At 42.0% G+C, this 26366-nt stretch overlaps 1 protein-coding gene and 1 long non-coding RNA gene across 2 annotated transcripts; one reads left to right on the forward strand and one right to left on the reverse strand.

The window, feature by feature from the left end:
• Positions 1 to 243: 243 nt before the first annotated feature.
• On the reverse strand, positions 244 to 16883 carry TLR5 (toll like receptor 5). The gene is made up of 2 exons (XM_042822136.1): positions 16814 to 16883; positions 244 to 9907 (listed from the first exon to the last, which is right to left on the reverse strand). The coding sequence occupies exon 2, from the start codon at positions 9898 to 9900 to the stop codon at positions 7318 to 7320; it is 2583 nt and encodes an 860-aa protein (XP_042678070.1). The 5' UTR covers positions 9901 to 9907; positions 16814 to 16883; the 3' UTR covers positions 244 to 7317.
• On the forward strand, positions 16594 to 24812 carry LOC122162131. Its single transcript, XR_006169433.1, has 3 exons — positions 16594 to 16667; positions 18068 to 18276; positions 24008 to 24812. It is a non-coding gene; the product is annotated as an uncharacterized LOC122162131 (long non-coding RNA).
• Positions 24813 to 26366: the final 1554 nt, after the last annotated feature.

Genomic DNA, 26366 nt, shown 5'->3' on the forward strand with positions numbered 1-26366 from the left:
ACTGTTAGCAAAAACAACCACAGAAGTACGAGCAAATACTCGGAAGGAAGAACACCCAGGGGGAGTGGGTTCCCACTTTCTAGTGAACTACATTATTTTCTTTTCAGAAGTTATGCTAAATAGGAAAGATTTTCCAGTTCTAGCAAAAAAAAAAAAAAAAAGCCCTGAAATGATGTCTGTCCTCAGTGAAAGGACTTCAGGGCATGATGGTAGGTGCCAGAGAAATGTACTTCCATGGCAGTAGGACAGACAGACAGAGCTCTCTTAATAGGAAGTAAATGTTTTAAAAAGTTACTCTCTCATCTGTCATCATGGGATTGAAAAGCCTGACCATTTTGCATGTATTTACCATTGCAGCCCTCTGAAGATAGATGGATTTGCTAGACTCCCCATGAAAAAGATGAGTAAATGTGGCAGTGAAGACAGTGATCTGTCCAAGATTCATTCAGTGTTGAATTAGTCACCTTCATTTCAGGCTATCAGTTTCCCATACCATTCTCTACCTTTCATATAGTCCTTGTATCTGCAGTATGAGCAGATGGGGAGCTGGTAGGGAATGTGCCCTCTGTAGTAATGCAGCCCACTGCTTTCTTTACCTTAGAAACTACCACAAGCTTCAGATCCAGTTTTCTTCTAGCTGTTATTGTTCTGCTTTTGCTTAGCTGGGTTCTTCAGCTTTCAGATCAGACTACAGATCTTCTGCAGTTCTTCTACCTGTCTTTCCTTTCATGAGGTGATTTGTTTCCATCTTCAGCCAGGACCCAGGCAAGGAGAACTGTGTAGAAATGGGAAATGGGGCAGAAGGCTAACCAGGCGTTTTTAAAGCCTGTCTCAGGTTTCAGAAGAAAAAAAAAAGAGAGAAAAGAAATTCTTTGCTTTTTAAATTCTATCTTTACCAACTAGAATCTGCTTTATCTGCTTTCCATCAAATTAGTGGGCAGGCATGGTAGTGATGGGTTGACAGTTGGACTAGATGATCTTAGTGATCTCTTCTAACCTTAGTGATTCTATGAAATCAGAATCCTCACTGCTCCTGGTGAGGAACTGTAAAGCCAGAAATATGTGAAACTCAGCTTGCTTTTTATTGATCTGCCACACATTCCTTGTTCTTGCTGGTGTGTCCTTGAAGAGTACCAAGGGATCTTGGTAAAGGTACCATGTGTTGTGGATTCCTCTTTGCTCCACAGGAGCTTGTATTTCTCCTTGTGGTGTGGGCTGTGCTGGAGGCAGCACTGGCTGCTACAGCTAAAGGCTGAGCTGGCATCTTCTTACCAAGTCAGGCCTCTGGCAGGAGAGGCATAGTCCAGATTTCAGAGAAAGAGCTTTAATGGCTCCATGAGCTTTCACAGAACCCTGGGTAATCAGTGTGGTGGATTTATCCAGGTAAATGGTTTGCAGGTTTTTCCTAGCTCTTATTCGTAGCATACCTATTCCTGCCATGTGTGACTCACAGCACAGGATGGTCCTTTCCTGAATGGGTACAAATACATTTGCAACAAAAGAGCAGTTCGGGAATTCTTGACAACAGAGAACTAGGGACAACATAACAAAAAGGAGTCACAAAGCCCTCTAAGATTGGAATTAAAGAAGCTGATGATGAGAATTGCTTCCAGCATGAGCAATTGTAGTGTACAAACAGTGTAGTTTGTTGTTTTGTATGAGGATTCTATTTGCTCCACTGCTCTCCATGCAGGCTTGAAGCAGTCTGATAACACTGTTATACTCTGGAAGCTTGCAAATAGCAGGTGTACAGCTGATCAACCAAGCGCAGTGACTGCTCATAAATCTCTTTTTGCAAGAGGCTGGTGAACTGGCAAAGATTAAGATACTCTAAACAGCAGTGTAGCATTAGAGGCATGCTAAACAGAATGAAGACTTTTTTGATGATTACTGATATATACATACGATGTAATTATTATCATTGAAAATACCAACTTCCTTTCTTTGAACATCATGTCTAAACAGGAAAAAGCTAACCTTCCTGTTTGGAGAATTGTTAGTTTCAGAAGGAATATATTTTTCTCTCCTACTTGCAGTTTTCAAAGATTTTATTTTTAATACAAATGGAAAAGACAAACAATAGGCTATCTGAAAGGAAGGAAAACCGCACATCTGAAGCAAACAGAGTCTGCTATGAATAGATAATCTTTGCTCTACAAAATAATTCATGTCACATCTATATACCAAATTTTGCATATTGGGAAAGGAAATGTAGACTTATTTTTGGCAATGGCTACACTGTATGCACACAGCACAGAAAGCAAAAGGTAAGGAAGGTTAGAAAGGGAAGAGAACCCTCTTTCAATCCTTGTGCAAGAGAGAATCACTGAGGAGTTTGGTTGGCCCAACATTAGTGCCTAGATATGATACTAGATTGAATAAAAAGTCTGAATTTAACATTTCTATTATGTGCTTGGCATGGAGTGTTCTCTGTGGTTGGTGTCTGTGCTCACAGTGGCCTTCTGGTAAACCTCAGCTCCCAAAATGTGCTCTTGTAAGTTTTGTTGAAGGAAATACCAGTGCAGCAGCATCTGCAGTTCTGTTCCACTGTATGGAATCTTGATGGCTGCCAGGAGCAGCACAGTGACATTGAAGACCAAGATGCTCAGCTCATCTTTACAAGGGATGAAATAGAAAACATGTAACATGTGCATATGCAAAAAGTGCTTGTATCCCAAAGCAGAACAAAATCTTTGTCATCGCAAAGGCGTTTGTAGCTTCCTGAAGGCTGACATGCAGCCTAGTGGAAATGTCACCAGCAGAGCTTTTGTAAAGACTACTGATGTGAATTTGTCTGTGTGGGAAGTCTGCAATGTTGTCATTTCTCCTTCAGGTTATTTCATTTCACTTAAGGCCTTGTTTTTGCTGAGCCTATCTATCAACAACAACTACAAAATTTTCAGTAGTTGAATTACATATGTGCTGAAGGCAACCATCTAGGGAGGCTTGGAAAGACAGCCTGTGTTGTCTTCACCATCTTCCTAAAGTTGTTCCTTCCTTACTCAAAGCCTGACTAATTTATTCACACTTCCTATTTAAGTGAAAGTATTTAAATACTTAGACTATTTCTTAAAACACTGGCTCTTATATCTGTGACTGCATTAATTTCCACCTCATGATCACAGACAAAGTGTAAAGATGTGGTCTTACAGAGTCAAATAACAAACACTTATCATTGTTTTGTAATCTGTCAGGGTGGGTTTTTTTGTTTGTTTGTTTTTGTTTTTGTTTTTTGTGTTTGTTTTTTTAATATACCAGTCTTCTGATTTTGAATGCCTTATTTCACACAACTGTAAGCTTGCATTTGGTATAGAGCAATGAAACTTTGCAACTAATTGCTAGAACTAGTCCTCCTTAATCTACTTGATTTATGAGAGAATTCTGTTTGATCCCGTTTGCAGACTCAGACATTAAATCTTTTTCCTTCTCTTGCCTTTGCTTGCTTCTAGTTTCCACTTGGAATGAAATGGAATGGCATGAAGTGCCCTTTTGAAGAAAAGATGCTTAGGCTGCTTTATATACCCTTTCTAATTTTGGTGATCTCCCAGAGATCCATATGTGCTGCTCCTGCTCCATTTGCAGTGTTTTTACCACTCACTCCTGCCACTCAGTTGTATATTGCTCTTCATCTGTAAGTACTTTGCCAGGTATGGGTCTTGCTTTGTGATTTAACTGGACTGCTGAAATTCACAGTTCTAGCAAGAAGAGAACACATTAAAAGCCATTGTAAAATATTCAGTATCATATGAAATTGAGAAGGTGGCATACAATAATCTGAAGCCCAGATGGTCTCTGGCAGTAAGAAGTAGGAGAGCTGTCATGCTGAGAAAGACCCAGAAGTCAGCAAATGAGCTGAGATAATGATGTAGCACACGAAAAAGAAAGGCAACATGATTCTGAGTAACACATGCGTAAGTGTCCCACTCGAGAGAGTGAACTCTGTAGTCTTCTCTGTGCTACCACAGAGATAGTATAACTGCTGGAGTGGGAGCAATGACAGATAGTAAGTGTAAATTAAGAAGGCAGTAGCTCTAGCAGCATGCTGAACCATCTCCCTGAGGAGGCATTAGCAACTGGGGTTAGCAAATGTGAGTGGATGACACTTTGATGAGCCCACTGTGTGTGGATGGGAAGGGGAGCAGAACCCTGGTCTCGAGGTGTGTGACATAAAAATCATGTAAAATGTGAAGTTATATGTGGTCATGTTATAGGTGAGTTTTATTATCCAACACAGAAATATGTTTGTGGAACCTGGGTTCTGGCCCTGAGTGCCCTGACTTTTAGTAGGAGTCCATGTAGACTTTGGACCCTGACAGGTTTGCTAACTGTAGCTCTTGAACTGCACTGGCTGCTTGACCGGTTAATGTTTATAATACACGTTGGTGTAGGTGGAAGCAAAGTCGTACCATCAAGTATCTCAGCTGATACCATGTGGCACAGAGTCACTGTCCTCTGAATATTTGCCGTGGTGCTACTGCAAATGCATTCACCAGATTCCATCCTAATAGCTTGTTTTAGAGCCAGTGTCACACTTCACACCTTATTCTGGACACTCTCCAGCAAGTTAATGTCTTCTGCTGAGGAAGGTGAGTAAAACTGATGAGAATATCCTTAACTGAAGAGCCATAAAATTCTAATAGAGCAGTAATGTTCCCAGCAAGCCTAAAGGGAATCTGATCAATAGTTATGAGGTTGGAGCTCAATTTATGGCCCTAATTCATCAAGCATAGATGTTCTCCTTTTTTGTACAGGATGCTTTTGCGATTTCTGCTGAGCAGAGCAGTATAAAGTCTGCATAAGCCCTTTCTCAACAGTTCCTCTGGTTTGTCATTTAAAAGAGGTGACTCTATGGTGGCGGTGATCAGAGTCCTATGATCTATTTGAAGTCAATTTTTTAGTCTATAGGACAGACTGTGCCAACTGGGAAGACTGCATTTGTTCTCAGAGTCTCAGGCTTGGAGTGGTTTCACAAAGGATAAAAAAGAAAGTTATTTCAGATTTCATTAAAGTTTCACCCTGGATTTATTCATATGCCTGCAAACCAGTCTGCAATCAGGAAGGGTTCAATAGCATTTTCTGCAAAAATCCTTCTGCTGTAAGTGCCAGCCTCTTGGAGCAGAATTTGCAGAGCAGACTGAGGCTGGGCTTCCTCTATTTTTATGATACCTCTGTGGTATAAGGATGTTTTCTCAGCTGGTCCTTACAGTTTTGATCACTTTACACTTCCAAAATTGTATACAAGGATGGAGGCACACGGTGAAATTTCATCCAAAGTCTTCATTACTTTTATGTAAAAAGTCAGATCTGTTCAAAGTCTGAAGTACATGCAAGTTAGATCTAGCTGCCTCCCACCCATGGCAAAAACAGTAGAGAGAAGGATTTAAAACAGAATGGCAAAGCCTTGGCTAAACCATCTTGGCAAACTATATCTACTTATATTCAGTAGTTCCTCCATATGTTATCTGAATTAAATTTTAAGTATCTGAAACGATAAGAGTGTCTTATAAGTACAGAGTAAGGCCCAAACTGGAGAGGGCCTTTCTATTACTATAACGAAAAATGTTTTGTGAAAGTCATACAGATGTAATTTAAGTATGCTTTTAGAATTGCCATGTCTTACACCATGTGCAGATGCCTCAGCTAACAGTCTAGACTTGCACATGATCTTGATTGTACAGATTCATTCCTCCTTTGGCTGCCTGTCAGTGATGCTTAATAATGTTAAGTACTCTCTGACATAACCTCTGACTTCAAAGAATGCCTTTAAGTATTTGCAGTGGCTAGAGTAAAAAAATATAATAGCTTGACATTTTTAGAGAGCTGAAAGAAAGGCACAGTGATGGCTTTCCTAACAGCCTGCAGGGTCTCTGGAAAGCTGGGACTGCTGCTTCTTTCTCTGACCTTCTGCAGCAGCTTTTGTCTGTAATGTCAGTGGCTGCAATGGACAGAGGCAGGAATGTAGAGAAACCCTCGCTTTTACTTGAGCCAACAGCGACACCCAGGGCTTCCTGAGCACAGCCTGGTCCCTTTTTCAATCCCTCTGCCCCAAGCAAACTTTACAAGGTTTAGCCCTTTTCTGTTCATGGATGCCTACACTGATTGAGACAGAAATAATATTTCACTGTAGTAGTTGTATTAATAGAATATTGAAAGTAAATTAAATCAGTCACAAGTGCTTCTATACTCAAACAGCTGCATTCACATGAAGTGGATTGTACCTTCTTATTTCTATGAAAATAGTTAAGATGGTAGTTTTTGTTTGCAGCTCAGGTCAAGACATGACCAGTTTGTAAAACCATCCATTCCTGCATCTTCACTACAGAGAAGAACTTACCTAGCCAGTACTGGAATTATTTTGGTGAGGTTGAGCAAGCAGCTGCACAGTGCTGAGCTGCAGTTGTTAAACCACAGCAATGATAGATTAGACTTTTTATTAAAATGACCCTGAATGTCCCCCTGCAGACGCATACCTAAGAAAAGAAAGGTAAGAGGAAGAAAGAGCATACCAGATATTTATGACTCTAGAAAACTATTTCAATAGAATCAGAAAAAAAAGATCTTAATTGATCAAGATACAGGACATACCAAGAACAACCCACAAGACAAACAAGTTATCCATATATTCCATCCATAGAATGTGAAAGCTTCCCGGGAGCCACTTATGGCTATGGAGGTAGTTTCTTGTTTGGTTTTCAGGCTTGCTTCAGATCTGAAGGGGATACCTGCTTCTCTCTGCACAGTGGGAGGCAGCTGAGAAAATGACCAATTGGAACAGCAGCAAATGAAGCATCCCAGTAACTGTGGCTTCACCACCAAGCAGAAGAATTGAAAAGGGGAAAGAAATGAATGAAGTTCAAAGGCTGTGTGTTGCAGTTGAGAATCTGAGCCTAGCTGAGTAGAAAACAAACAAAATCTATATAGCACCACTTTAAAACATAAAGTTGTAAGGCACTCCCACACGGTACAGTGGTCTCTTTTTGAAAAGAACAAAAAACAGAAAAACAAAAATGGGCATCTTCCTGTCACTGAAACAGAGAGCTGGAAGTATGTAACACTCTGAAAATCAATAGTAAGTTGTTTGAAGCTGAGCATCCAAAATGTGAGGCATTTGCGATTCATTTAATTCTTCTGAAAATAAGTGCCACTGTCCATAAAATAATTGCACTTTCTTAGCTCTCAAGTTGTTTCCAAGTTTAGTAGGATTTAAAATGAATCTCTCTACCTGCTTTTTCAGGAAAGGATAAAGCAGATCTGTTTTGTCCTCCCATAGCACAGCTAAAATAAAAAGTATTGAGAAAGCTAGAGACCCATCAACTGTCAGCGTGAGACTGTCGCTACAGTTTGCAGCTCTATACCACTGACGCTCCTTTGCACTTTTTTTTCCTTCAGAATTTGGGAAGAAAGGTTATCTAAAAACCAGTCTATATCTTGATAATCTTCAGGCCAACGCAGATATCGACTTCTTTGTAAAAAAATTCGAATTGGCTTATGTTTCATCAGTTGATATTGAGAAAGTGACCCAACTACTACCATAATGAGAACCTCTTTCAAATCACTGAAGTATCTGCTCTGGGCAAAATTAAAGGCTTCTACACACCACCCATCTTTGAGAAAATGCCTGGTAACAACACAAATTGTTTTCCTGCTCTTCCAAATAGCATCACGAATATTGTTGATATGTTCTTCCCCAGGCAAGAAATCTCGTTCCTCAAAGCACAAAGTAAATCTGTTCTTATCAAAATACTGTGAATCCAAGTGCTTCAGCAAAGAATTCTGGACCCATTCGAAATCATTTTTGCTGTAGCACAAATACGCATCATACATGTATTCACTTGTATCTGCTGCTGGTGGATGGCTTCCTATCAAAGTTTTGGTGATGGTCTTATACCAGACAAAACAAATCCCCCGGCAGCGAGTAAAAATAATGGCTGACATCAGAAACATCAGAAGGGTGACCGAAATGAAAATGAATACTAAGAACCTGAGTGTCTGCTGGAGTTCATCTTCATCACAATCATCATATGTCAGAAGTGACAGTGGTACCCCTGCTAATGCAGGTGGGTATACACAGTACCTGTCAGACTCTGAGCCAGCTAGGGTTACATTGGTTTCATTTAGCCACACTAGTAGGCTTTTTAAAGCACAGTCACAGACATACTTGTTATGTGTTATATCTAGAATACTCAAAGTCATAAAGACTTCAGGCTGAGGGGAAAAAAGCTGGTTTCCAGACAAGTTTAGGTTTACGAGGCTTTGTGGAAAAACCCCAAGAGAGAGGTGAGACAATAGGTTAGAGGCTAGATTAAGTATTTTTAGAGATGTTAGACCACTAAAAATCTCCTGTGGAAGAGCACTAAGGTAGTTGTTGTTCAGGAATAGAATCTGAAGTTTAGACAGCGTCCTGAACACATCCAAACATAAACCTCTCTCCCACACAAGCTGTAACATGTTTTCTCCTAGATCCATATAAATCAACTGGTTATTTTCTATAGCACTAACACGTTTTTCACAGTAAGAGATGCGATTCTGTTTTAAGGAGAGATACTGCATATCTGGAACTTGGAAAAGAACATACAGGTCACCCAGATTTGCGAGCCAATTTCTCTCTAATTCAATATGTGTTGCTGCTATTGCTGTGTGAGCTACAGACATCAGCTTATTGTCACCTAAAAAGGCAGTAGTCAGATGTGGAAAGGAAGGGAGTTTTTTTAAGGCATTATCTCGGAGATCAATTATTTTCAGACTTACCAAGTTACTGAAAGATTTTTGACCAATCATCCCAATATGATTTTGCTGTAAATCAATATACATTATACTGTGTAGCCCCTCAAAAGTATAATCGTACAACTCACCTAAAAGGTTACTTGAGAGATTGAGAATTTTTAGGTTTTCCAAGCCAAAAAATGCTTGCTTTTGAATTTGATTTACCTTGTTTCTGAAAAGGTTTAGAAATTCCAGATTACCAAGGCTTTGAAAGATTAAAGAATTGAGAGAGAAAATGAATCCATTGGAAATATCAAGCAAACGAAGATCGCTTCTTGCTAGTCCTGTAAATGTATCCTTATCTGGATTTTTTAAGTTATTAAAGCCAAATCCTGAGCCCATTGTATGAAAGCGAAATGATAAATAATTGATTTGAGTCCCCTTAATAGCTGTGCAGAAATACTGGACTGTCTCTGTGCTCCAGCCATTCTCACTAATGTCCAGTGAGTTAAATGTAATATTTCTGAAAGGATTTGGGCATTTGGCCCAGACCATTTTATCCGTCTTATACAAAGTGTTAGAACTGAGGCTGAAAAATGAAAAGTGTTTTCCTTGGAAGCTGGTAAGATTACTTTCACACAGGTTGGATATCTTGTTGAATTTGAGGTCCACAGCTTTCAAGATGGTTAGATTATAAAATAAGGGGTGTGGATGAAGTTTTGTGATTTGGTTTCCTGAAAGATCCAATTCTTCTAATGAGCTCAGATCTTGAAAGTAACGCTGCTCCAGGATGGAATCTCCAAGGTTGTTCTGAAACAGACGGAGTATGGTCAAACGTTGCAAACCCGCAAAAGAATCGAGATCCAGCAGAAGAATGTTATTGAACCCCAGGTCCAAGACACGAAGGTTTGGCAGGTTCCTGAAAGCTTCTTTTCCTATGTAAAGGGGAAAGACATGTTGTGTTCCAATTTCCAACAAAAACAAATCCTCCAGCAGTGGAAATGAAGTTGCAGTCACTTGTCTGATATAGTTGTAAGTTAGAAAAAGCTTTGCGGTGTCCTTTGGCACAGGTGGAACACTTGTGAGGTTGCAGGAATTATACATGGACACTCGGTCTTCTGAATAGCAGCTTTTAGATGCACATAGATCTCCAGCTAGTAATATACCAAAGACAGTTATTAGCTGTTGATGTAACATTGTGAATCTGCATGAAAAAAAATTAAAATATTAAGATTAATTCTGCTATTGACTGTCTGTGCAATAAGTTGTATAACAGCTTTTTAACAGTTGTAGTATGAACGACTACTGGCATGCTAAAAATGACATTAGGATAAATCCCAGATTGCTTTCTTTGAAGTCTACGAGGTATCATCTGATTGTCTGATTGCTCAAAATATGGGTCCCAAAGAGACATGAGTTCCCAAGACGTGAAAAGTAACCCTACTGCTATACATCTTAAGATGTAACTACTGCAAGATATAAAAAACTACATTTGCTGAACCGTAAATTGTTAAGCTATACAATGAGGTACATACCATAATTTATGTACTCATTGATTAATCCATTTATTAATTTATTCCTACTCTGGATTTTCCATGCATTTTGTCATCTGTCTCTCTCTCTCTCTCTCAGGCAAAAACCTCTCCAAAACAAGGCAAGTCTTTTTTACTGAGCATGATGTAGAGTAGAGTGAATTATTAGCACCAAAGTAGTTGTTTCTGTACTGTAGGTAGAAAAAACACCACCACCACAGTTAATTAAGACTGCAGCCATCTGTCTCTCTTTTTTAAACAACATTCATTGAAATGATTTACTGACTGACAACTCAGTGTAAAGTTTTTGGTGACCTCCAGCACAGTCTGCTTAAAAACCACAAAGTGTAAATCCTGGTGGAACCAAACCCTCTGATGGCCACCAAACAGCTACAAGGTATGCCTGTTTCAGAAAGGAAAAAGAGTTGGGCTTTAAGCTGGTAATTTAAAGGAGGTAAATCCCATTAATTGTTAAGATTTAGATGCACTGCTCCTTTAACGTGCAAGAACAGAATTCTATGCAGAATTTAGGTCTTGAACTAAAATCTTTTATGCTTATTGCTATTGTGTAAGGGGCACAGACTGAGGAAATGAAGAAGTATATCAATAGAAAACAATCTGATACTCACATTTCAAACACCAAACAGAAGTCCAAGCCATTTTTAACAGACTGCTAAATAGGAATTACTAATAGATTAGTACAGTACAATCAAGTCTCATAAACTTTGACACAGTCCCACAGAACCTAACTCTTAACAGAGTACCAAAACTCTGTTAAGAGACTTTAACTGCGTCTGAGAGGAATTATCCCTAGTAATAGAAAATAATTGTCTTTTCTACTCCCCTATTTTTTTTATTTTTTATTTTTTTACCTAGCAGGCACTGTTGAAAGGCTGCATTCTAAGTAGCAAACTATATAGTATTGTAAGTCTTCTTCATTACTACAAAAGAGGTAGGGGGACTGAGACTGTGACCTTTGTAATATATATGAGCCAGAAAGGAGTTAACTGTCCCCTGGAGAGTCACAAAGAAGAATGAAGCAGCAGAGGTGCTGGCTATCTGGACAGGCTCTAGAGAAGATCACTCTGATACAATTATTAGATTTATTAGTAGATTGTTAAAGATTTTTATCAGTAACTTATTGTAGTGACCATAGTAGCTTCCCGTGAAGAATTTTCCTAGGTGATGCTCGTGTAAACTTTCACCAAAACCATCCAGGCCATTTTCTGTAGGTCACTGAATCACAGATGAGTGGTGTGCAATGGTACCAACTGCTTTTGATAAGTGCCTGAGAATCTCACCTATAATTGCTGCAAGTCTGTAGAGGGAATGAACCTGAATCCTACTGCCAGCTGGGAAGGCATTCTTTTCCTTTAACTTCATATCTAAAGGTCTTGCAATCTTGAAAGCAGGATGTAAGATCTCACTTGCTGTTATCCTGATGTTTTTTTATGAAATGCTGCTAGCTGACACAGGCACCACAAAAGCTCCCAAGGGAAAGAGAAGAAAAATGTAGGTTCAAACAATGTCAGCATGTATTTCTTGCCTGTAAAATTAATACGTAGAGGCCAGTACTCTTCTTTCCCTCCATACCCAGCAGAGACAAAGACCATTTAATTTTCTGTTTTGATTTTTCATCCATGATGAGATGTCTTTGTATTGAAAAAATCAGTGATTTAACATAAAATTAATCTGTGCACTGATTTCACCATCACTCTCCAGTTTTGCTTGCGAATGTCTACAAAATACACTTAATCCAAGTTCTGTATGTACATATCCAGAGCCAGGCCAACTGAATAGAAATTGTTTTATATTTCTTTAACCACAACTGCAGAGTTTGCAACAGATTCTATGAATAAGTTTCTAGACAGAGTGGAGCCATACCTCTGCTTTCTGTCAAAATCTAAGATTTGATTTAATCCTCTGATTTCAAATCCAATCATCAAGAGATGTTTCTGTGTAGATAATCATATCATTTCAAATGTTACATTTCTGATTTTTAGATATAATGCATTCTTTCTAACTTCTGTCCCTCTTCTGTCTTCACCAGACCTGTGGTACAATGAACTGAGGGTCGTGCCCAGATGGAGCTTCTAAATTCCACTTGAATTATTTACAGTCTTAGTAGGGTTTTTTTTCCGACACACACTGCTTCTCTCTCCATGGCATCCAACATTGCTGACATGAGTTACAGGACATCAGCCTCCAAACCTTGGAAAATGATACATCTAAGTGGAAGGAGACACTGAAAGAACTGGGAAAGAGTTTCCCGCAGCTTTCCAGTTTTGCAGAACAAAGGAAATACTGATTGAATGCAACATTATGCCAAGGAAGCACGTATGGACAAAATGAAGAAGACAGGAACAGCAGGTGCTAATCCTGTACTCAATACTCAGCTCTGAAGTTGAAGCTAAAACTAGCTTTTTTAATTCAACAAACCAAAATTAAGCAACCATTATTGTAATTCCAGGAGTTTATAATCTTCCAGAAGAGCTCTTACAGCTCTTGGATTGTTGTTTGCTCAATAGCCAAGCCTCAGTAGGAGAAATACAACATTGTTACCTCACATACATACTTGCTTACAGCCTTGTGGTTAAAGCAGTGTCTTTAGATACAGCCTGAAGCTTCTTAAACTGAGGAAGGTTAAGATACTCTGCTTCCTTAATGGTCTAACTGGGTCATGGTATCAGAGGTCTCCCCTTTCCATGCTCAGTTTGAAATAAAATGTCCATGAACGGTGTGCTCTGCTCTTGATTTAGAGCTGCAGCTCTGTCAGAGATGTTCCATGCAGGTTCCCCAGAGGATGCAACTGATGTGCAGGGCTCCTCACCCTGGGCTGTTCTGTGCAATGGTTTGCACATACTGGGAGCAGCAGAAGAACAAGGTGGGGCTGTGTAGGCCGATGGCTGAAGGAAGGGCATATGGATCAGATTTTGAGGACTTGGCTGTCCAAATTCTATCGAAATTCACCTGATTAGATTAATGTGTTTTTCTCATTCATCAATTCTGGGGTCCCTTACTGCCACTCAAATGAAGGAGCCTTCCTTTCCTGTTATGTCTGTATATCCACAGCCACATCCTGATTCTTAAAGAACAGCGAGTCATTTTTACTTCTTGGAGGAAGTGCAGATCAAGGAAAGTACCCTTATCTAAAATGTTATAGGTTTTTTTTCACTCGTGGTATCACTTATGGACATCTATCCAAGGGACTGGTTATACACACTGACTGAAAGGCAGTATTTGATATTTGGTAAAATTTCTTAGGAAAAAAAAAAAAACAAAGACCTTCAAAAAGTACCCTCTTTCTTTTAATCTAACAGTAAGCCAGCTGACAAGGAGTTTGTTTATAACATTTATCTAGGCCACAACAGAGATCTTAAAAGATACATCACACACAGTAAGGCCAGCCACATAAAGGGCAGTGAGAATATGCTATTGTGAGAATAGGTATCATTGCTGTTGTCCTATTAGATCAAATCGACTTACTGAAACAAAAATAAGGCTCCATGCTTTTTGCCTGGCTCTAAGCCATCAGAATATATGCATTTGGGCTTGTAAAAAGTTGTGCAGTGTAAACAAACTGTTCATGTGGGGCCCCTCTAGCCAATTACAATCTAAATTAAAAAAGAAAAAAAAATAAAAATCAAATGATTAATGAATGTGCCCTTCCAACCTCCTCAGCCTCTCCCTTAAGCTGCTAGGATGCATAATCCAAATACAGCATTTTCCATCTTGGAATCAGAAAGTGTGCTATAAGGCAGGTGAGTGGTGAGGCAGTTCCTTTCACAGATGGGAGACCTAAAGCAGTAAGGCATTACGTGACCTGACAGAGCACAGGTGTCATAAAAAAAAGCCACTGATTTGGGTAATGAGAAGCTATATATTGGATGTAATTATCTAGTTCCTGTTCATCACTTAGATTCATTTTTATATGCCTTAAGATCATATGGTGAGATGCAGACATGCACACTTCAAAAACCATGATTCCTCTACTCTTCTGTTATTACAGCTCTTGTAAAACAATGTGGTCTCCAGAAGGACAGGGAAACAAATGTGAGCGTATAGACAAAAAGCAGGCTGGTGTTGCTTGGGAGGGAGACACCCAAAACAGATCCAGGCACAGAGAAAGTGCTGTAGCCCCTGAGTCCAGCCCCTGACACTGCTTTGAGCATCTCCCTCCTGAACAGCACCAGCTTGCTTTTCTGCTGGGCTAGTGACCCCACTTGGTTTGTCTGCCAGCCCCAGGCAGCCCTGCTCTCTCTGATTAGGGGATGATGAAGGCTGAGAGAGACTCAACTAGGCTTGAGAAGGGTTTCTAGTACTCTTCCAAGCCATGAGGAAAGGAACTTCTCAAGGCTTCATTGAGGACAGCAAAGATTTTTTCCAACTCACTGCTATGATTGTTTCCCAGTGAGAGCACCTACTCAAAGCTGCATAAACCATCCACACACAGGTGTTCTTGCTGAATCTGTGTTGGTTTCTTTTTCTTTGAAAATTAATATGCATTACCTACCTGGTCTAGATTAGAAGATGCTCTGGGAAAGACAAGTAGCTATTGTTTTGGACTGTGTTTTTCACAAAGTGAGTTTAGCCCAGGGACAAAAAGGCCCTTTTTTTGTGCTTCTGCAGTAATTAGAAACAGCCAGGTTTAACACTCTCAGATCACAAGAAGATCAAAGAAGACCGTAAGAAGTAAATATTAAGAATGACAGCTAGGTTGGAGGTTGCACTTTTAGCTTAGGAGAGGCCAATGCTCAGAGATTTAACATAAAATCCTGAGGAGGGAGTGGAGAAAGGCATCCAGAGCACAACTCCTAGGGCCAGAGGCAGAATTTGGTACAGCCTTGCCTACAAAGCCTATCTTTTAATAAAGCTAGGCAGCACTGTGATGCCATTAACTGGTGGTCAGGCAGAAAGCAGCAGTAAGGGTTGGTAGCTGAAGTCAGCAAATATTACTGAATGGCTGGCTGGAATTGAAGTGACATGGTGGTCACTGCATTACTCCTGCACCCAGTCTGAGCAGAGTATTTAGTAGGAAGTTATTAAAAGATCATAAGGACAGGTGCCGATAACAGACAACAAAGAAATATTTCTTTTGCAAGTATGTTTTCTGCACAAATAGTTTTTAAAAACTATTGAAACATAATAAGCTGCAAATGTAGGAGGGAGACAGACAACTTAATTGAAGTTAGAAACCTGCTCTCCTCTTTTCTTCAGACATTTAAATGGTAATTTGTGAATTTCTTTGCAGTGGGATTAGAGTAAATCTAAGTTAGTTCTAACTTGCCACTGGAGGTGCATGTGAGAAGTACATTTGTAAGTATAGGTGAAAGAAGCCTGTAAGCCTGTGCTGTAAAAGCCATTGTGCACAGGAGATGTAACAAGTGAAGAAGGTAGAAAAGCAGCTGGCCTGCCTGAAAGTCACTGCAAGAAGTGACTGGTGAGCTCCTGTGCAATGCAGTGCCAAACCCTTCTGTGTCAACAAATACCCACTAACTGCTGAAGCACTGATTACTTAGGACTCATTTTGTTTCTAGAAGTTGTTGCACAATAACAGCGCTTCAGGAAGAAACCGAAAGCTTGTCACCAATTAGGGGGAAGACAATGTCTCATTTGCCCTCTGGCATAAAGCCAAGCTCGATGAACTCTCCCATGACCTGGGAGATGGTGGATGCTCCTTGCAGTAAGTCACAGAATTAAAGGTGTACTGTAACAGATCACAGCATGAAACAAAGCAGCACCTACAGCTGCATTTAGACATATTCTGAACTAGAAGTATGCTTACATCAAACCAGTCATGTGATACAGCCAGATTTAGATGCAGACTGCTCGGCCTTAGCAGACCCAAGGCATTGCCAGGAGTACACAAAACAAAATGTTGCATGCTCAGACAGTTGAGCATGACAAAAAAGGGACAGAGAACTCTGATGACCAGGCAAGTGGAGCAGGGCCTCGTCAACTCCTGCCTTGGATGCCTACATACCTCTTAGGAATTTTACACCTTGACTATGCCAGTGCCCCACCACTCTTTCTGAGAAGTATTTCCTCATATGCAACCTGAAGCTCCCCTGGTAGCTTTGTCAGCCTCAGGGGCAGGGGGAGAGGGGAGCTGCTGGGTAACATACTGCTTTCAAAACAGGTGAAGTGCAACCCAGGTGATAAAATCTCCCGCAGGATGGATACCAACTAACGGCTCAGAGCAGAAAGGCTGAGGTGGGAAGGAGCAGCTCGGCGCCTGGACAACCACAGGCTGCAAAGGACCTCAGAAAGGCCATCAGCGGGTCAGGCGCGTGGCATCCGCATCTGCTCCGACCTGCCCGGCTGCCGGGGAAGCGGAAGGTGAAGGACCACAGGTGCACCCAGCGCCAGCACTCCTCCCCGCACCGCTGCAGAACGAAGCCCACCATCACGCCCGGAGAAGAGAACGTACGGGTAAGCGCTCAGCTCGCTGTCCGCAACACGGGACGCAAGGGGAATTCTTGGGTGCGCGGCCACGGGACGCCCGGCCCTCGCTTTGCCCCGTCCCTCCCGCTGCTCGGCCCGCCCCGCACCCCGTGCCTCACGCCGCCCGCACTTACCTTCCCCGGCCCCGGGGCGGCACGGCCGGCTACGAGACCCCCTGCGGAGACGGCGGGCCGGAAAGCGGCCGAGCCTCCCGGGAACGCGTGGCAGCGGCTTTCCTTCTCTCCTCCCCCACACACGGCGGAGGGCTACGCGGGGTTACGCTGGCTGCGGATGGAAGGCGTGCGCGGGGCGGGACGGGTCGCTGCGGGCACGCGGCAGCAGTTAGCAAATGCCTGCAGGGGGCGGCCGTTGCGCTGCCGCGTGCCCAGGGCAGCGGTGGAACACCTGTGGAACGCGAGGACGGCAGCAGTTACATGGATGCTGACTGACTTGCTGCCATCAGCTGCTGTGTGGGGATCCGGCCGCCGTACAACGAGCAATACCATCTGTACTAGGTGATCCTATCGACTCGCCTCGGTGTGAACAATGTAGGAATGGTGTTTGCTGCTTGGTGCTCGAGTTTTCATGCTTACAGGCACGTCTATGGAAAAAGCTTCAGGGGACTTGATAGCAGCCTTTCAGTATCTGAAGGGACCCCCAGGAAAGCTGGGGATGGACTTTTATAAGGGCACATAGTGACAGGATGAAGGGAACTGGCTTTAAACTGGAAGAGGTTAGATTTAGACTAGATGTTAGGAAGAAATTCTTTACTGTGAGGATGGTGAGACACCAGCACCGGTGGGGCTGGGAGCAACCTGGTCTGGATGGAGGTGTCCCTGCCTATAGCAGGGGGTTGGAACTAGATGATCTTAAAGGTCCCTTCCAACACAAACCGTTCTATGATCTCTGTCACTTCTCACCCTGACCAGGGTCACACTGCCCTTTCAGTAAAGAATTCCTAACATCTAACCTAAATCTTCCCTCTATTAGTTTGTATAGGGCTGCTGAATCACAGCCTGAACCTCTGATTGATCACCTGAAGCGAGCACTGAGTCAGCCCTGGGAGCACAGGTGAAGGCAATTCAACTGTGCTTCAGGAAGGGGTGGAGCCTGGCTCCACTTCTCCTAGACCCATTTAAGAACTGACTGCCAGTGGGGAAGGGTCTTTTCTGGAGAGCTACTCCACTGGAGTTTATTACACAAACCCAAGATTGGGTAAGTGTTTTCTTTTCCTTACTCCAGTAAGGAAAATCATAATTACATCAGACCAATTACTGGATATACTATACCATCTGTATAGTTATTGATTGTACAATTGGCAAGCTAGGCAGGAGAAAATAACATGAAAATAATTGAATGGCGATTCCACCTGCTGTATTATCCAACAGGGGCAGGCCTCATCAAATGTTATAACGGTATTCTTAAGGCTGCCCTGAAGACAGACTCTCAGTCCCTGCAGGGGTGGACGAAAAGACTGTATGAAACCCTGTGGGAGCTGAATGAAAGACCCTGAGACGGCAGACCCAGTGCCCTCAGGATGCTGCAGACAATGTGGACCACCCCGCTTAGGATCCAAATTACGGGCACTGATCATCAGGTAAGACCCCAGATTGGTAACGAAAATAATCTTCTGCTCCTTGCCCCTGAGAATTTAGATCCTGGCACCTGTATAATAAAATGGCCCTGGAAGGTGCAAGTAGGACCCAACTGGTGTGGCCTACTTGCACCTTGGGGGAGATTGTTGGAGGCAGGAGGCTCAGTAGCCCCTCCAGCAATAGGTACATGGCCTACTGATACTGTGGTCAACATTCCGATTTTCATTGGTAAAGGGACCCCCATCGTGTCCCTGGGGCAGATCAGGACACCTCCTTTGGTGCCTGATATCGTTATGCAGCCGCAGACATCCGGCCAGAAGTTGTGGTACAGGCAGCCAGGACGTGCCCCAGTACAAGTGGAAGTGTTGACTCAGGATAGAAATACGGCCTGTATCTTGCCCTGGAGGGCAGATCTTCCCCTTCTGGTGCCTCTGAAACGTCTGTATTACTCCCTGTGAGTCTTTGAGGATTACTGGAAGGAACGAAATGTCATCAAAAGTGTTCCAGTGTTGCTATCAGATCATGTCCAGCACCTGGTACTGGTCTACATGGGACTGATGGAACACAGAACAGACCTGCACCTCGTGACTATATGCCTCCAGTAACATCATTGAGCACTGGCCCATAGAAGAATATCAGTGTTCACCGATCATCACTCATCTTAAATTTTACCAACATGCGTTGCGATGAAATTGTATAAGCGTGGTATATCGGATCTCTGTATTAGGAAAAGCTCACCCTGTAGTTTGGTTCATGCTGTGAAGGGGTGGAGTGTGTGGGGCTGCTGAATCACAGCCTCTGATTGATCACCTGAGGCAAGCACTGAGTCAGCCCTGGGAGCACAGGTGAAGGCAATTCAACTGTGCTTCAGGAAGGGGTAGAGGCTAGCTCCAACTCTCCTAGACCCATTTAAGAACTGACTGCCACTGGGGAAGGGTCTTTTCTGGAGAGCCACTCCACTGGAGTTTATTATGCAAGCCCAGGTTTGGGTGAGTGTTTTCTTTTCCTTACTCCAGTATCATAATTACATTAGACAAATTACTGGATATACTATACCATCTGTATAGTCAGTGATTGTACACAGCTTAAAGCCATTCCCTCTGTTCTCTCGCTGTCAGACCATGTAAAAAGTTGATTCCTCTTCTTCTTGTAAGCTCTCTTTAAAGACACAGCGAGGTCTCCCCAGAGCCCTCTCTTCTCCAGTCTGAACAAGACCCGTTCCTTCAGCCCATTTTCATAGGAGAAGTACTCCAGCCCTCTGAGCAGCTTTATAGCCTTCTCTGGACCCATTCCAAAAGCTCCCCATCTTTTTTGAGCTGGTGGCCCAAGAAACTGAAGCCGAATGGTTGTTCTGTATCTACTGATTTATTTACCTGGTACAGTGACTCTTATAGAAGAATACAGTATCCAGGAATCAAAAGGCATTTAAAATATGAGTACAGGGTAATTTTTATTTTAAAATTTTGCTCTAATCTTCTGGGAAACGTTTTTGTAAAAGAGCTTTTGCATTGGCCAGATAACCTTTTAGCACTGTGCTGCTTGGCCATAGCCACAGCTGTGAGCTGGGGATTCATTTACATTGCATAGAAGAGTTTCCTAAAATGTTAGATCTACAGGGTATGCTGTGTTAACCAAAGCATCACTAATCAGGACAGCTGGAGATGCCTAGCAGAATGAGGGCTGTGTCCTGAGAGTCACCCATGAAATGAGTCTGTACTCTGCTGAGGTTGAAGAACTCTAAACCTTATGGAGCCAACTGCCTAAGACAGCCATTACACCTAATTTCCAGCAGTTGTAGCACTCCTCTCCTGCTCCTCCAGATCACTCCTTCCAAAGCCTCTTTTCTCATATTAGGATCTGACCTCTGCTTCTGTCTCTGATGTCCCACCAGACCATGAGGAGATCTCACTGGGAAGTTCTCTATTCCAGCTGAAACTCTTTCGCTTTACGTGGAATTGATTGGGCCAGAGATGGCAGCAAGGTGCCTGTCCTCATGCTAACCTGGCTTTTGTACTGTGAATTACTGATATTTTTGTCAGTTCTCTTTTAGGTATTGTAACTAACAGTACATGCACGTATTTTGATGGTATCAGTGCAACTCTTCAGTGATCCACTCATGTTAAATCAGGAGGAACACTGCAAGACATTCAGGCGCTGAAGGAAAAGTTCCAGAGCCACAGTAACACTACTTGTGTAGCTAGAGATTAATTGTGCTAAGTTTGGAATACTGCATTTAGATGGAACACGGGGAATTAGATAAAGCCAAATAAAATAGCTTAGGAAAAGTCCTACAAAATTCTTTCAGATCACTTTGGTTATTAAAAAGTGTTTGTTCTGTGCAAATTTGCAGCTTGAGGAAGTGGTTGTGATACTTAAGCCCAAGTAGTATAATCCTGTTTTTCTATTTGGTCCTGTTTTTCCCATTTGCAATAGAAGAGATGGAACTGGATATTTGAAGTTCAGAATATATTCAGGAGTGATCTCTACCACAGTAATAAACTGGGGAAGACAGTAAGGATGTAGCAAGTCTCATGTTCACCCAGTCTGTCACCCCTTTGCAGGTGGTGACGGTAACACTCAGCAACAGAATATAGATGTTTGACCCCAATTTGCACATATCTCACCCTGTGGAAGTATCCTATATGGATACTTCAGTTTCCATTCCTTTATTGTAGCTTGTTGATACAAGTGGGAAACATGCAAGTATTGTGGGTTCTTTGTTTGTTTGTTTTGTATTCTGTTAACATAGGCCTCTAACTGTTCATCCACATTCATAAAAGGCTGAGATGTTTTATTTTGAAGTTACCAAAGCAAGCCTGGAACCCAGAGAGAACTTAGGTGACACCTTAGCTGGTTTCAGACTACGATAAAAACTTTGTAAGTGCCTGCAGCAGCAGGGAAGCAGGAATCCTTTCCTAGCTTTAGGTTTTGAGTGTCTTTTATTTAAAATATTTGGTACGTTTCAGCACAGAGGCTCATCTCAGGGTGATGCAGCATTCACTGCTGCTTGCTAACTATACCATTACAGGAATGGCTTTTGTGAAAGGTTGGAAGTCCAACCTGGAACTTTTTCAGTTGGGTGCATTGAGTTTGATCTCTCTAAACTAAGCTCACAGGTTATTATTACAAGTGAAATCTTGGTTCTGAATTAAATCCTTTCTTTTCAATTATTAAAAACCTCTGAGTTTAAAATACATAATTCACAGGGCTCTATCAAAGATGCTGACATACTCAGCTCCTGAAAGAAATGAAACAGCTCCGTGGTCTGTTAAGCAGCCTGTTTCTTTCTCATACTGCCCCTGACATACACACATCACATTTTCCACAGCACTGTGCTGACACCTTTAAATGCCTTCTTGCACAGAGGAAACAATGTAATTCCAAATGATGCAGAGCATGTTGTGTTTTGACTACAAAAAGAACACCTACACAACCATCTCGTGCTGTTGTCATTTGCAAGCAGTGATGGAAATTAAAACCAAAGCTGTCTTCCTGTACTGTGTCTGTGCAAAGAAGAGGTGCTCCCAGCTCCCCTTTGCATTATGCAGGACATACATGTGGTGAGTGAGATACCCAGCAAGCAGGCTCACCTCCAGGTGCCACTGCCTGAGGTTCTACTGAGCTTCAGTCAGACACTGCTAAGCTCTGACTGGGATCCCAGTCACCATATGGGGTTAGGAAAAAAGGAGAAGAAAAGATATTCTCTCTACTGTGTGCATCAAAACACCGAAAATTACAAGCAATCGCTCTCAGATTTTTACCATGTCCTCAATATTTGCAGCCTCTTGAACTTAAACACTGCTGTGCTTAATTTTAAGGATATTAGTAATTTCAAGAACACATCTTATATGAAAGTTCAGTTCTAAAAGGCCAATATAAGTGTTAGGAGTTTTTGTAACAAACAGTCATTTGTTTCATATTTTGGTAAAGACTTCAACAGGTTAATAGGGTGTTTACTGCAACATTTTATTACCAGCTATGATGTCTCCTATACTTGTGCTTGTAACATTTCCAGTGCATACCACTCCATTTTCAATGTGCTCATAAAATATATTAATAATCTACAATCTTTATAAGCTCCCTTAAAATGCAACCAGGATATAATCTTTACTGAAATAAGATCCAAACACATGCTCTCCCTTGTATTTAATGGAGTGGATTTAATACTGAAAAAATGTGCTTCCAGCTAGAGAACAGGCCCTTGCGTGTGCTGCTTGTGCAAACGATGTTTGCCAGCTATAAAGAACTCGAACTATGAAATTTAAGCCACAGAAGGTTATCTATGGCAAATGACTAATGCTTTCTAAATTAAGGCCTATAACTGCACTCCAGTGATTAATGCATTAAATTACTGATTTCTTGTATGTAAGTCTCTTACCAAATGTATTTCTTATTGTGCCTCTGGGCTCTCCTACAACGTACAATAAGCAGGTGAAATACATGATCACTGCTCCCAGTTTTCCACTAAAGCAGGCTTCAACCCACAGAAAATCAACACTGTAATGAAGTCATTATTTCTGGAGACAGGTGTTTACATGTCTTGCATAGCTAATGAGATTAGGCCTCTTTACCTTGAGTCTCAGAATTATCATGCGAAATATCAAGAATTATTTGGTGGTTTTTTTTTCCCCACCTGGATTTCACAACAAACAGATGAATCTGGGATCTTAATAAACATCCAGCTTTAAAAACTAAAAGTCAAGCTGTAGGCTGTTGAGTGGGGAATTACTTATGTCTTAGAAGAGTATTAGGAAAGCAGTGAACATAACAGTTTGTCCACAGAATGGATAGAATTAGGCAAGATACATCTCTGCATGTTGCGAGATAATTATTTTCTGTTTGTGCATATATAAGGATCTAAAATGAGCCTCTTAAAGTCGTATTTTTCTACTGCAGGCAGCATCAATTTTGAGCAAGATGTGTGTTGGTGAGCTCTGTTCTTACTGAGCTTGAAGACTTCAGAGAAGCAGTTTTTGCACTCATGGTAGCCTTGGCTACCACTGAGATCAATCAGAAATAGGATTATGTTATGTTATATGAGCAAAGGAAAGAAAGATCAGCAAAGTTTGATCAATTTATGAAAGTGCTCTACCAGTCCTGATGTTAGAATAACTTAGCATACTACGCTTTAAAGGTACTTTAGCTTAAAAAATTCCCATATTATCATTTTAAAACTTGCTTTAAAACGGAAGATAGTTATCAGACTGAAGTTTGATCTGTTGAAATAGGTGTGGCCATATTTTGGCAAGATAGCTTAGTGTTATACTTACCATGCTTTGAATTCCGAAAAATAAGGCAAAAAAACACCAAAGGACGGTGCTTTAGGCACAACTCTGGTACAATTTAGGTACGTATGGTTGGTTGTAAGAGAAAAATGTGCTTCCACGCTTAAAGCTGCAGGGTTTTGCAGACTGTACAGCCCCAGACTGTCTTCATTCAATACTTGTAGGGGGCACAAGCCAGCCCCAGTTTTGGGTTCTACTGCTGGGCGAGACAGACAGAGCTGCAACTTCCTTCCTCCCATGGCTGTGCAGAGCAGACCTTCGTTCAATCAGTGCCCACCAGCCAGGCATTATCCTGTTCTGCCTGTTCTGCAAAAAAAAGCTGACCTGAGCTGAAAGCTGGGCTGTAGCATACTGGTCTATGCTGGCTTCTGTGCTGCTGAATTACCCAGCGTTTGTATGTGAATGTACACAAACAAATATCCATACAAACTCAGGTCTCTATCCACAGAAACACCTCAGGAATCACACAGTGATATCAGGTAAGACAGCTGCTAAAGAGAGAGAGAGACCCAAGAAGTAATTCCTGCAGCGTTAACAAAAAGGAGACATGAAGGTAAAACAAAATCCACTGGTAACACCAAAAGAAATGTCCCGTGAAATTGAAAATTGAACATGCTGACAATATGCCAAGTTTCTGTCTGCAGCTGGGATTCAAAAGTCAGCACCTCCAAGACAGCCTCGTGCTTCCTCCTGCATTCAAAACATCTGTCACTTAGAAGCAGCATATTCGATGGCTCGTTGCTTCATTCTGACCACTTCTCCAAATGTGAAAATGACAGCTGAATTGCAACATGTCACATTGTGCCATTCGAAAACACAAAGGCTGAGGACAGCAAAAGAAAAAGCACAGCAAATTACTTTTTGCACTTCCAGGAACGTTATTCTTTCCAGGATCTCCGAAGTGGTTTATTAGCAAAGTGCATCATATCCTAGAGGAAAGGTCCAAAACATCTTTTTCTCACATGGAATGACGTCTTGCAAGCATCAGAAAAATTATATGAAATCTTGATACTAGCTCCCATTTCTACCAAGAATCAAGAGCAAGTGTTCATGAAGAAGGATGAATTCCTATGTTTTCAAGAATAAAACCCAGCACATGCACATCTGCACGTCACCTTTCAGCCTGTCACTTCACCTGGAAACCTCGAGTTGTGGCAAGACAAGCAATGCTTTTGCAACTGCTGCCTTTACACTGGTTTCCTGTCTGGGTGACAACCCTGGTGGACATGCAGCTTGTAGAATCATAGAATAGAATTACAGAATCACAAAAATGGAAAAGACCAAGATCATCAAGTCCAATGGTCTGCCCATCCCTACCATGCCCACTGACCATATCCCTCAGTGCTACATCCCCATGGTTCAAACACCTTTCAAACTCCACCACCTCTCTGGGCAGCCTGTCTCCTATTACTGTTACCTGGGAGAAGAGTCTGATCCCCCACCTCACCACGACCTCCTTTCAGGCGTTTGTAGAGAGCAATAATGTCTCCCCTGAGCCTCCTCTTCTCCATACTGAACAGCCTGTTCCTTCAGCTGCTCCCCATAAGACTTGTGCTTCAGACCTCTCGCAGCTTTGTTGCCCTCCTCTGGATACAGATCCAGAGCCTCAATGTCTTTCTTGTATTGAGAGGCCCAAGACAAAGCAGTACTTGAGGTGAGGCCTCAGCAATGATGAGTATCAATGGCAGCACCTGCCATGGTGTCAACCACAGCCCTTCCTGCAGAGCGGCCTGGGAACCACTCAGCCTGCTGTCCCATGGCAGGTGATATCCTTGTCCTGGGGTCTTTGTTGCAGTCCTGTTTCCCCTCATTCCTCCTCACGCAGGGCCCATTCTGACCAAGCTGCTTTTATGCTGACAGAAGGTTGTTGTCTAGGAGTATCTGAAGGAAGAGCTTACAGCAGGAGGTAGCTCAGTAGATGTCCCCTTGCTTCTGACTTCATCCACACCTGAGAGTCCAATCTGCCTGATAGGAAGTGTTTTTCACATTTGTATGACCTCTTCTTGGATTTTCCTATCATCTGCTTTGATGTGACAGCAGTTTCTGCTCATTTTGTGCTATCGGCAAAAGCCCAAAAATACTGCTCTTATCTACACCTGTTCCCACCACGGAAAGTGCTGCCTAAGAAACTGGGGAGACTGCAGAGGCTATGACTCACTGCTTGTGAAGCAACCACCTCTTCAGAAATCACAAAATGGCATGCTTGCTGTTTTAAGTAACCACAAAAGTTGCTGGTTTGTTTGTTTGTTTTCCTTTACTTTGTATATTTGAGACAATTTTGTGTTTTATGCTTGCAGTACTGTTGGATTTCCAGCTGGCTTGCCTGCAGTGCTGTCACACTGTGCAAGGCTGTGCAAGGACAGGAGAGGCAGCAGGTGGAAGGGTGGAGAGAATGGGGAGCAAGAAGGGCCTGGTTGTCATCACACTGTTGCCTCACACCTCACCCATTTCTTTTAAGCCTGATAGGGATGATTGAAACTTTCCTGGTTTGGATTCTCTGCCCTGATGGAGCTGTATGGGTCAAGGCCCAGTACGGATGTGCACAAAATTACAGCCTACAGTTCTCCACGATGATGCTGATGGAGAAGTCTCAAGTATTTCCGAGTTACCACAGATTTGTGCTCTTTGCATTTCCAACTTTTTTCTTGGAACCACAGTTGTGTTTGGCATCTCTATCTACATCTAAGTCTATCCCCATTTGGAATTTAAAATCTGTCACTCTGCTTGGCAGCAATTCCCCCATACATTTTTAGCATATACTCACTGTTATCCACAGACTTGTTCTTCATTTCTTTCTCCAACTAAAG

Source organism: Centrocercus urophasianus, unplaced genomic scaffold (assembly GCF_019232065.1).
Source record: "Centrocercus urophasianus isolate 14NV4802_14NV808 unplaced genomic scaffold, USGS_Curo_1.0 seq_10, whole genome shotgun sequence".
Classification (NCBI taxonomy): Eukaryota; Metazoa; Chordata; class Aves; order Galliformes; family Phasianidae; genus Centrocercus; species Centrocercus urophasianus.

What these genes read in the sequence shown, in the direction of transcription:
- TLR5 (XM_042822136.1), bottom strand. Translation starts at nt 9,900, where the DNA reads ATGTTACATCAACAGCTAATAACTGTCTTTGGTATATTACTAGCTGGA.